The sequence below is a fragment of the Microtus oregoni genome, unplaced genomic scaffold, assembly GCF_018167655.1.
Source record: "Microtus oregoni isolate MIOR12 unplaced genomic scaffold, Mior012 000015F_ref0000493, whole genome shotgun sequence".
Lineage (NCBI taxonomy): Eukaryota > Metazoa > Chordata > Mammalia > Rodentia > Cricetidae > Microtus > Microtus oregoni.
Window position 1 is genome coordinate 47,310,734 of NW_024543074.1, and position 11,705 is coordinate 47,322,438.

Genomic DNA, 11,705 nt, shown 5'->3' on the forward strand with positions numbered 1-11,705 from the left:
CAGCGCCTTATTCTGCATTTTTATAGGGCACTCACTTTGCTCTTGTTAGTAGTATTACCATTGTAATTATGAATGCAACGTGCGTAAAAGCCTGGGAGGTGATGACTTCCAGCCTTTAGGCTCCAGTCTCCCACCCTGGCACAGTAGAGAGTGTCGCGGTGCCATCTGGGAAATGTAGTCCGTAATGGAAGCCAGGACCGCGCGCACGCGCAGTTGAGTCCTGTGTGGTTCCTTCGTTGGGTGTTGGGATTTTTTGGTTTGTTGGCAAAGCGGTCGCAGCTAGGAGCCCACGGGGTGGGGCTGTGCTGTGGGAACTTGTTCAGCCAATAGCCTTTAAGATACTGGCCCACTTTGGGCGTGGTCACATGTACTATATACACAATATGTAAAAACGTGTGCGGGCCCCTTGGCTGCTGGATTCGGTTCCAGTGTCTCCCTACGCTGAGGACTGCTAATCTGTGAGTCTACCCCTAATAAAGAAACCTTTATTATACTCCATTCTGGGCTAGTGTGGGACTACTTTATTATAAACTGCAACAGGGCAACGAGCGGGGTTGGAACGCGCAGAGGCCTCGGCGGCAGGTGCAGGCCTTGGCCTTGACTCCAGGTCGCTCCGGTCCGGCGGCCGGGATAGCGGTCTAGAAAGCCTCCGGCTTCAAGTTTGCGAGTCAGGGCGGTTGAGCACAGCGCCTGCAGGCTTCCCATCCCGGAGCCCAAACTTTGTTTTATTCGTTCCTGTCGGTCTTCGGTGTTGGACAGTGTCTTAAAGTGAGCCCCACAATCCGTATTCTTTTTTGGTAAAGTTCTGTTCCTTTGCTGTAAGGTTTTACTGTTGGAAAGGAGTAGAAGGATGCTGGACATGGAACCCAGGACTTTAATATTATGCGCTCTTCCATGAGCTACCAGCCCCTTTTCTCCAAAATTTAAACTCAATGCTATCTAGTGCTGTTTCTTATGCGTGCGTGCGCGTGCGTGTGCGGGGGAGGGGGGCGGCGAGGGTCTGGTTAATGTAAGAGACTTCGGTAATTCTTTTGACAGAGGCAAACACCCACGTGGATGAGAGGACTGGTTTCTAGTTGGTGGCTTCTGAAAAGGGTACACATTCTGCAGTCACTTCTTTCATGTAGAGTGGCCAAGTGCAGGTGTGTCCAATATTTACACCTTTTCTTGTCTCCGGGAGTTGCACGCCATGGTCTCTTTTACCTTGCTCATGGATTCGATAGCTGTAATTGCTCGATTCGGTTGTCTTTATTCATAATATCTAGTGAAAAGACCACAGACCCAATATCAAGGCGTGCTTGTTGCCTACTTCTGTCTTTGGCCAGCTATAATGAGGTGTGCTTTTTGCTTGCTTCTGGTTTTGGTGGTCATGCCCAGGTTCCATCTTGCTTGGGGGAGGCTAGGCTGTGCAGATGCCTAGCAGGTGGTGTCTAACCTGGTTTGGCCCAGTGAGGACTGGAGAGCAGTCATAATGAGTGGACCTCACAGCCTCTTCCTCTGCCTCAGGTGTCTTCTCAGGAGGAGCCACAGAGGGAGAATGGCCAAGAGGTTGCTGCCAGCCCCGGTTCAGGTGAGTAAAGGCCACTTCTTTTTGAGCTGCCTTTGGTTTGCAGAAGAAGCGCGTTTATTTCATCCTTTCTTGAGCTTCTCTGTGCTCAAGGAGGAACAGAAACTGCTGAAAGGTGAGGTCATAACTCCTGAAGGGCGATTCTTCCTGTCTCCATTAATCAGTTACATGGCCACTGACCAGGAGTTAACTGGCATCCCTCACCCCCACCTACCGAGCAGACATCAGACTGTCAGGCTCTTAGATAGTCCCCGGGCTCTTGCATTCTCCTGAAGAAGATTTCAGCAAGACATGTAGAACCTCAACGAGTAAGGTGTTCTTAGAGCAGGAACTTACTCGCTCAAGCAGAGTAGCTGTCCAAGAGATGGGATCAGCTTGTAGGGTGTCAGCTACAATTCTTAATATCTTTTTCCAGTGAACACCTTTGACTAGTGGAAACCTTATCCCCCCTGCCTCCCCAGTGTATGTTAACTGCTTGAGGTCTTATGACCCGATTGTCAGATCAGCCTAATCTTATTCTCACTTGCCTCTTCAATGCTCATGGGCTCCGATATCCTTTGGCCATAAAACTAAGATTAAGCAATAGAGCTGCTGTTCCCACCCCCACCCCTACCTTCATAGTCATATTGAACGTCTGCCTCATAACTAGAAGTGATTCTGGGCTACATCCAAAGGAACAGAAGGACAAGGAGACAGGGCATAAATGCAGAAGTGGGCGGTGGTGATGCACGCCTTTAATCCCAGCACTTGGGAGGCAGAGGCAGGTGGATCTCTGTGAGTTCAAGGCCAGCCTGGTCTACAAGAGCTAGTTCCAGGACAGGCTCCAAAACCACAGAGAAACCCTGTCTCGAAAAAACAAAAAAAAAAAAAAAAGAAAAAAGAAAAAAGAAAAAGAAAAACAAAAGAAGCAGAGCGCAGAAAGTAGGTTCCAGCTTTGTTTATTTAGACTTAGAGTCCCTGATGATGGGTGTAAGCCATGCTCCTTTGGTGCCTGATTGACTGAATTTGTTTTATTTTTTAAGAAACCCAGAAATGTTTTGCTTTTCTCGTCTAAAGACATGTTCGCATCTGCCATGATTCTGCTCAAAGAAAGGCATATGTACCAGTTTCTGGGAAAGCTTTTCTGAGTGGAGACTGACAAATGACTTAGCCATTAAGAACATTCACAAACTGTCTGGGAAGATGGTTCCATTAGTAATCTACCTGCCACACGAGTCTGAGGACCTAAGTTCGATGCAATGAATCGACCACAAGCAAAAAAGCCAGGAGCAATGGCGTGTGTCTTGTCATCCCAGCCCTGGAGAAGCAGGCGAATCCCTGGGGCTCGTGGGCCAACTGGCCTAGTGAGTCAGCAAGGTCTAGGCCAGTGAGAGACCCTGTCTCAAAACCAAAATGGAGAGCATACTGAGGAGTTTGACACCTGAGGTTGACTTCTGGTTCGCACACACACACACACACTCACAGAGTCACATACATCTAAAAAGGACAGAGGTTCTGAGAAGGAGTAGGGTCTGGGGACATTGTTTATAGATGGAGTACTTGCCTGGCTTACTCAAGGCTCTGGGTTCGATTCTCAGTGCTGCAAAGAAGCAGAAGTGGCGGCACTGTCCCTTCTTTCATTTCCAGGGAGGAAAGTCAAAGCACTCATATTTCACTTACTTTTGCCCTTTCAGAGCAGGAAAGGTGCTAAGCTTCGTGAGCAGCTTGGGGTCGTGGAGATGTGCCTTTGGCTTGCTAAAGAAGTGAGCTCCTAGCAGTTCCACCATAGAAGTGCCTCGGGGGTTGTGCGCAGATGCCTCACCCACCATATCAGAAACATGGCAGCCACCACACCATCTCCCTTTCAGTGACTCATGCCTTTCTTAGTCTCAAGTTCTGTCCTGTCTTCCTGATTTTGTTTTGTGATATCAGGATCTCTCTTGTAGGGTGCTGTATTTGAGGTTTCTTAGGGCACAGTGAGTCACTTACTGTAGGAATGTTGTAAATCCCATGCTGGCTAATGAAGCCGTTGTTCAGAGATGCTTGCTTGGCTTGAAATGCTCAAACCCTTGCAGAGTTGCTCCTCACTCCCACTCTGTGTGGGCGTGGTCTGGGCTGAGCAGGGATGGGTTTGCTGTTCCAGGAGCCTGTGACATTCAGGGATGTGGCCGTGTTCTTCAGCCAGGATGAGTGGTTGCATCTGGACTCTGCACAGAGAAGCCTGTACCGGGAGGTGATGCTGGAGAACTACAGCAACCTGGCCTCCCTGGGTAAGGGGTTTATTGGGGTGCATGATCTGCAGTGGAAACGCATGATCCCTACCCTCTACCTGGGAGGACGTGTGAAGGGTTTGGTTAGGTTTGGCCTGTGGATGGGGCCAGTCATAGCTGCCTTTTCCCTTGCTGATTCTGAGAAGTCTGAATATGGCTGAGTTAATAAAGAACACCTTCTCTTGTGTTCTTCCTGGCTCTCCAAACCCAGCTCTGTTGCTGGGTCCCCTAAGCTGTCCTACCAAAGGGAGTGCCGAGCCAGAGCCCTGACTCATATCCTGAGGCTCACTCTGGACATCCTCTGGGAGCCCAGTTTTAGGTTGTTGTTTCTCCTCCTGTGCACTGTACCCACATACCTTGGGGTCCACTGGACCTGGACCTCCATGTAGTAATAAGAGCGGCGGGGCTGCGTCCCCAACACCCCAGCCGCCTGCCCGGCTAGCTTATGCCCGAAATAACAACACACAAACTGTATTCATTTAAACACTGCTTGGCCCATTCTCTTCTAGGCTAATTCTGTTATCCCGATCAACCCATCTCTAATAATCTGTGAGAACCGGTCTTACCGGGAAGATTCTAGCCTAGTCCATCCTGGGTTGAGCTTCATGGCGTGTGTCTGCCTGGGAGCTGGGCATGGAGTCTCTCTCAGGCGTCTGCTCCCGAGAGGAGAGCTGTGGCGTCTCTCTCAGGGGTCCAACGTGGAGCTCGAACCCATGACCCTGAGATTAAGAGTCTCATGCTCTACCTACTGAGCCGGTTGTGGTGGCGCACGCCGGTAGGATTTGCTGAAGGAGGCAGAGGCAGGAGGATCACGAGTTCGAGACCAGCCTGGTCTTCAAGAGCTAGTTCCAGGACAGGCTCCAAAACCACAGAGAAACCCTGTCTCGAAAAACCAAAAAAAAAAAAAAAAAAAAAAAAGGCCAAGGCAGTTTCTTTATTAGCCAATGACCTTCCTCCATCACCTCCATACCAGTATGCCACTCATGTCTTCTTGTTCGTGAACAGGGATTCTGTTTTCCAAGCCAAAGATCATCTCTCAGTTAGAGCAAGCAGAAGACTTCCAGATGGTGGAAAGTGGAAAGCTTCAAGGTGTCTACCTAGGTAAGTGGCACAGGGATCAGGACTTGAACTTGGCATTTCCTCCCTTCCGGGGACAATAAGGGGATTATGCTCAGAAGAGACTGGCCAGGGTCCTCCTTTGATGTACCAGCACATGGAGACTGCTGGGAAGGGCATGTCTCCCCTCTTTGTTTCTGGTCACCTCATCCATCGGGTTCAGAGGGAAAGGTGAGTTCTCTAAGCACAGGTCGTACTTTGTCATTTGAGAGCACGGGCTACAGCGTGATGTGCAGTCAATGTCTGCCGGTCTTGATTCTCCTACCCTTCCCTTCACACTTACTGCACTAACAGCCTCTTCCACTTTCGTGGTTTGAACATAGCCTTCATGACTGTAGTGCGTCCCTTGTTCCACCTCTCACTTAAATGCATCAGTAATAGCCTCAGCGTATCCAAAACGTGTTGGTGTCACATTGAGGAAAATAAATCAGAGCCCTTCCCCTTGGAATGGCTTTACCAAGAACAAGCCCAGTTTTAAATTCTCTCCTTCTTTCTCCCCGTGTCTTCCACCTCTCCTGTCTGTAATTTGTCTATTATATGAGTCTAAACCTGTGCCTACCCGAATGCTGTCTTAGGAATGCTGTCCCTGGGCCCACGTGTGTCCCCACCAAAGATCTTCTCCTCTTTGTTTATTGAATGCCACAGGACTATGGGGAAAGAATGCGGGATATTTTACAGAGATCTTTAGCAGAGTTTTACAAGGGATGAAACTTTACTGACTCAACTGACCCAGATAACGAGCAAATGCTATCAAGCAATCTGAGTGCTGCTTTAAACATTTATGGCGCTATTCATCTTACAATGTTGCTTTTCAACATAGTTTTTGCTTTCCACAAGTGACTACCACATCATGCATGCATACACACATGCATTATTCTCTGGGTCAAGGGCATGTCAAGATTACAGTTATCCATTAGCTTGGGCTGTAAAAGTTGGTTACATGGAAAATCCAAGGCAAGTAAGGATGGTCATTACATTTCTCTCATGAAGGCAGGTTAGACAAACAGACTGAGGACATAGTAGGGTATCAGTCTCGAATCTTAAGTGATCTCAAGGTGTATTATTAACTCTGGCTGTGAGGTCCAACAAAAGTTCCAGACTTTTTGAATTTTCATAGTAACATAATCGCCATACTGTCTTAGGCTTTTGCTTTGACTTTGTAACTCAATATCCATTGTTAAGGCAAAACAGCAGAAACATATGTACATGTGCAAATGCACGAGAGAAGCTAGGTGTACCAATTTGGTGACAGTTACAGGACTTAAACAGGTTTGCAGATAGTCATCAGGCAGTTCGTGAGCCGTCGACAGCAGGTGCTGGTCCTGTATGTCTGCTGAGTTTGTTGGATCGGATTGCCACATTACAAGTGCCTCCTTTCTCTTCTGCTTTGGATTTCGTCTTTGTTTCTGGTACAGAGGATGATTCTCTTGGGCCCTGCTGCTTACCCAGAATTCACTGCTCTCTGGCAGTAGCTGGGCATTCTGAGTCAGTTTCGTCTTGGATTGCCATTCATGAGCTGTCTTAGATTTTCCTTTATTTTGATGAGGAGATTTTCCATGAATATTTTTTTCGAAGTTTATGTGTACATTGTACATATGTGTCTAAGTTCTTTCTTCTCTCCTTTAGAAATAGGCGTTGGGGTAGAATTCTGGCATTAGATTCCTTGCTCCCTGTCAGCAGTGTCCACATGTGTCTTTACGCAACGAGTGTTGAGAACAAGTCCTAGCCTGATTCTATTTCTCCTATTTTCTAGGGCAGGTGACCTCTTTTATAATCAAGAGTGTGAAAACTCCTTTGTAAAATAGATTTATTTCTTTCGAATCAATGATTTCATTTCGTGTAGTGTAGTATCTTGGCTCTTATTTAGTTTTTAGGTTTTATTTACATTGATTTATTTTGTATTGTGCAAGAGGGGGCTTGGGGTATAAGCCATAGCTTGAGTGTGGTGCTCAGAGAACGGCTTTCGGGAATCGGTGCTTTCCTTCTACCGTTTGAGTCCCAGGGATTGAACTCACGTTGTTAGGCTCGGCAAGCGTGCACCTTTACCCAGCCCACCACCTTGGGCCTTAGGATTTATCTTCAACTTCATCTTCTTATCACCCAGCTTAAAGTATCAGGGTAGTTACCACTGCCGCACACTGCCTTGGTTTTGTTTGTTCTTAGACAGTTTTCATAAGGTCCTAGTTACTTCTTTGTCAATTTGGTTGCTTGGCTATCAGTGGAAGCCTGTGAGAGTTGGCCCTTCCTTGTTATTGCCTGTAATTCCAGAGCCTTGTCTATGGGAGAATACTCATCCCTGTAAGAGTTGACCCTTCCTTGTTATTGCCTGTACCTCCAGAGCCTTGTCTATGGGAGAATACTCATCCCTGTAAGAGTTGACCCTTCCTTGTTATTGCCTGTACCTCCAGAGCCTTGTCTATGGGAGAAAACTCATCCCTGTAAGAGTTGACCCTTCCTTGTTATTGCCTGTACCTCCAGAGCCTTGTCTATGGGAGAATACTCATCCCTGTGAGAGTTGGCCCTTCCTTGTCTATGGAAGAATACTCATTACAACATTAGCCTTGTCTATGGAAGAATACTCATTACAACATTAGCCTTGTCTATGGGAGAATACTCATTACAGCATTAGCCTTGTCTATGGGAGAATACTCATTACAGCATGAGCCTTGTCTATGGGAGAATACTCAATACAGCATTAGCCTTGTCTATGGGAGAATACTCAATACAGCATTAGCACTCTGCCCAGGGCCAGGGCGGCTCTGCTGAGACTGAAACTGAGAGCAGAGGCTCCTCCTTCTCCTCCCTTCCCTCTTCCCTCCCTCCTCTTCGTCCCTACAGTTTTCTTTTGGGATTTCCCTAGGTATACTGACACCTGATCCGGGTGATGAAACTGAATAGGAACACAAGCTCTTCTCAGAAACACCGGATGACCCAGGCGTTGTTGCTGCATCAAGACTGGCACCCCCTCCTACCGGGAGAGCTGCCGTCTGATGTCCTCAGCCCCCCTACCCCACACACAATTTCTTCAGACCCTTCCTTTCAGGAATGTCCATCCTCCTATTTCTTTTCCTTTGTCCTTGTTCCTAACCTTCCCTAAGGTTCTGGGTTTGGATTTGTTAGCTGTGTTCATGAATTTGGTATCATTTTCCTTTATTCCCAGTGCAATAATCACTTACATTTTGTTTCATTTAGGATGGAAGAGCATGTTGGAATCCATAGTTTCCAAAGAAGAGAGAGAAATCTTGAAAATTCGCAGAGTTGATGATTATTTTGATCTCGTATTGGGGAAAACATATGTAAATAAGGAGCTGTTGGAGGAGCAGCGAGGCAACAAGGCCAAACTTTTCAGCAAAATGCTGCTTTCCATTAGAAAAGACTGTGTACAAGAGAGGGCCTTTACAGATGTCGAACGCCTGAGCAATCCTGATGTCAAGTCTCCATGTACTAGCAAACCTGGAGCTGTCTCCAGAGGAAGGAAGGCCCGCCCACAGCAGCACTCAGCCCTGTTCAAACAGCCGGGAGTCAGCACAACGCGCAGGTGCTATAAGTGTAACGTCTGTGGCAAAGGCTTTCTCCACAGTTCTTCCCGGAGCAAACACCAGCGGATCCATACCGGAGAGAAGCTCTACAAATGTAAGGAATGCCAGAAGGCTTTCAGCCAAAGCTCGTCCCTGACACTGCACCTGAGGGTCCATACTGGAGAAAGACCGTACGTGTGCAGCGAGTGTGGAAAGGCTTTCAGATTCACCACCTCGCTCATTGGGCATCAGAGAATGCATACTGGAGAGAGACCCTATCAATGTAAGGAATGTGGCAAAACCTTCAAAGTCAGCTCATCCCTTAATAATCACCAGCGGATCCACACCGGAGAAAAACCTTATAAGTGTAACGAGTGCGGGAGAGCCTTTAGTCAATGCTCGTCTCTTATTCAGCACCATAGAATTCACACGGGGGAGAAACCATATGAATGTACCCAGTGTGGCAAAGCCTTTACATCAGTATCGCGGCTCAGCAGACACCGCCGTATTCACACTGGAGAGAAGCCCTTTCGTTGTAGTATGTGTGGCAAAGTGTTCAGTTACCACTCAGCCCTGATTATACATCAGAGAATTCACACTGGAGAGAAGCCATATGCATGCAAGGAATGTGGGAAGACCTTCAGCCAAAGCTCAGCACTTATCCAACATCAAAGAATCCACACCGGAGAAAAGCCGTACAAGTGCGATAAGTGTGGGAAGGCCTTCTCCTGGCTCTCACGCCTCAATGTCCATTACAGAATCCACACGGGCGAGAAGCCTTTTCAGTGTAAGGAATGTGGGAAAGCTTTCAGTTGCCACTCCGCGGTCAATACTCACCGCAAAGTCCATACTGGTGAGAAACCTTACAAGTGCACTGACTGTGGGAAAGCCTTCAACCAAAGCTCGGCTCTAATTCAGCATCAGAGAATTCATACTGGAGAGAAACCATTTAGCTGTAAAGTGTGCAGGAAAGCCTTCAGACAGAGTTCCTCACTTATGACACATATGAGAACACACACCGGAGAGAAGCCTTATAAATGCAAAACATGTGGGAAAGCCTTCAGCCAGAGTTCATCTCTTGCCAACCATCAGAAGATTCATTCCTGAGAAGAACCATCTAAGTAAGATGCACTTGGTAAATCTGCCCAAGGACACCCGTTCCATGCTGACTGTAGCAGGAGTCATCCTGGAGAGAGAGGGATAATAGTGGGGGGTGAGCATCAAGTTAGACTTCAGCAAACACCAGGCGTTTGTGATGCAGGATAGACTTGCGAGTGTTGGAAAAACTTGAATGTTTTCCACATGTTCTTAAGTTTTACTGACTAGAGTTGGCTCTAAGACTGAAGGATTAATATTTTCTTTCTAGTGATTCAGATTCAACCACCAGCTTTCGTAACATCACGGGCGACCTGCTGATGTAGGTCAAAGTGGATCCATGAATCTCCAGACTTCAGATGAGCCTAGGATCTGTGTTGGACAAAGCCTTTCAGTGTTGATGCAAAATAGCTGGATTAGGAAGGATGAGAAAATAAATCTGCATAGGTAACTTGTAGCTACCTCAGGGTCACTAAAGTTTGGTTTTGAATACTCTGGAAAAAAGTTCTTGTTTGTTGCTCAAGCTTATGGTTCATTTTTCCTTTCTCTGAGTCACTGACCTGAGAAGGAAATCACTGAGCTACGCAGGTATATACTGTCCTTTGCACTATCTTCCCACCATTTACCCCCTCTGGTTCAGATCTAAAGGCACTTTAACTCACAGAATGCATGGTGTCTCCACTTGTTTTTCTCAGAAAGTAACTACCTTTGGTGTGTTAAATTGAGAAGTAAAGGCTCTTTAGACAAATGCTTTTGAAATTCAATTTACACATACACACAGAAAGGAGAAATTATGTCACCGTGTAGCCACAGAGAGCACTGCTCGTGGCCCTGGGCTGTGCCTGTTTCCTTGTGCTCCCTGTAGCGACTATGCACTGCTTATCTAAACTCCTGGCATCAGCTTCGTAAGCCTGAGAGGATTCCATATGAGCCTCCTTTCTCTTGTTTCCATTCAGAGTAAGTTCAAAACATAGAACACTAACCCTCCCTCCCTTCTGCCTCTTGTGCAATGTTCTATGTGTCTTGGCGTAATATAGTTGTCTGGTTATTTTCTCCCGTTTATGGCTGAGCATTGGGTAGATATGCTGCAGCAACCGTCCTTATTCTCGGTACCATGCTCAATTGTGTCACCACAGTAACTATCCACCCCCGGGGAGGAGCCTTTCCCAGGTTAGGAGAGATTACAATCCCATGGTTAACTTTTGCAGAAGACTCTGGTTCTATTTCAGCACCTATTCTGGGTGATCCATAACTTCCTGTAACTTCAACTCCATAGGATCCAAGGCTTCTGACTTCCATGGGCATCTCTGCTCACGTGTGCATACACACAAATCACACTTAAAAACTAAAGGTTTCCCCCTACAACCGGTGTTAACAGCAGTGGCAATTTATGTCCATAATCACAAATGTTTTGGAGGCATGTAATACGTATTCAACAAAGTAATAGCAGTAGCCTCCCCATACCAATGAGCTTATCTCCCCTGGCATACTCATGGTGTTAGCACACTCTGTCCATAGCTGAGCAAGACTGTTGGCGTCAGGTCTCCCCTAGCAGTCTGCATGGTGTTTTTCAGCACTATGAAAGTGAGTTAGTATGGGGGGGGGGGTCTTCCAGCCAGATCCAAGCCTGATTTCTCCATGTCCTGCAACTAAACTGTGTGATATCTTCAACAATAGGGACTTCCACGTAGTTCTGGGATGCAAACACCTGTAGAGACAATAAAGTTTGTAAGTTATGAGGTGATCGGGGCCAATAATACTTTGGCCAGTAATACTGAGAGAGGCAACACATTCCTGGAATTGGGTTTTTCCCTCAACAGCCTATGGCTTCTGAGACTGCCTCACTTCAGCCACTGGGAAGAGGGGTATTTAAACAGGCCACTGCTGTTACGGTTTTCTAGATGCTTTTCCAAATCAGAAAGATGTTTGAGAGAGTTATTATGTATGTCTTTAAAAAACAACAAAACCTAGAGGATAGGGATGGGCAGGCTCTTTGAAGGTCCATTCCTCTCTGTTCCATCCAAATGGCAATTGATCTTAGGATTCAGCAGCTAGTTGAATTTAAATAAATAAATAAAAGGCTAAGTGTGTGTGTTCAATCAAATACTTTTACTTTTAAATTCTTCAGCTGCTGAAACCATCCTTGGCTGAATACCAAGG

General features: G+C 46.8%; 1 protein-coding gene across 3 annotated transcripts; it reads left to right on the plus strand.

The window, feature by feature from the left end:
* The first annotated feature begins 270 nt into the window (after positions 1–270).
* Positions 271–11,548, plus strand: Znf879 (zinc finger protein 879). 3 transcript variants are annotated; one of them, XM_041664693.1, is made up of 6 exons: positions 271–458; positions 1,039–1,142; positions 1,507–1,570; positions 3,690–3,816; positions 4,822–4,917; positions 8,125–11,548. In XM_041664693.1, the coding sequence occupies exons 2-6, from the start codon at positions 1,057–1,059 to the stop codon at positions 9,555–9,557; spliced, it is 1,806 nt and encodes a 601-aa protein (XP_041520627.1). In that variant the 5' UTR covers positions 271–458; positions 1,039–1,056; the 3' UTR covers positions 9,558–11,548. The 3 variants fall into 3 exon arrangements, with proteins under 3 accessions (XP_041520627.1, XP_041520625.1, XP_041520626.1); XM_041664691.1 differs by lacking the exon at positions 1,039–1,142; XM_041664692.1 differs by lacking the exon at positions 1,039–1,142 and having other exon boundaries at positions 3,728–3,816.
* Positions 11,549–11,705: the final 157 nt, after the last annotated feature.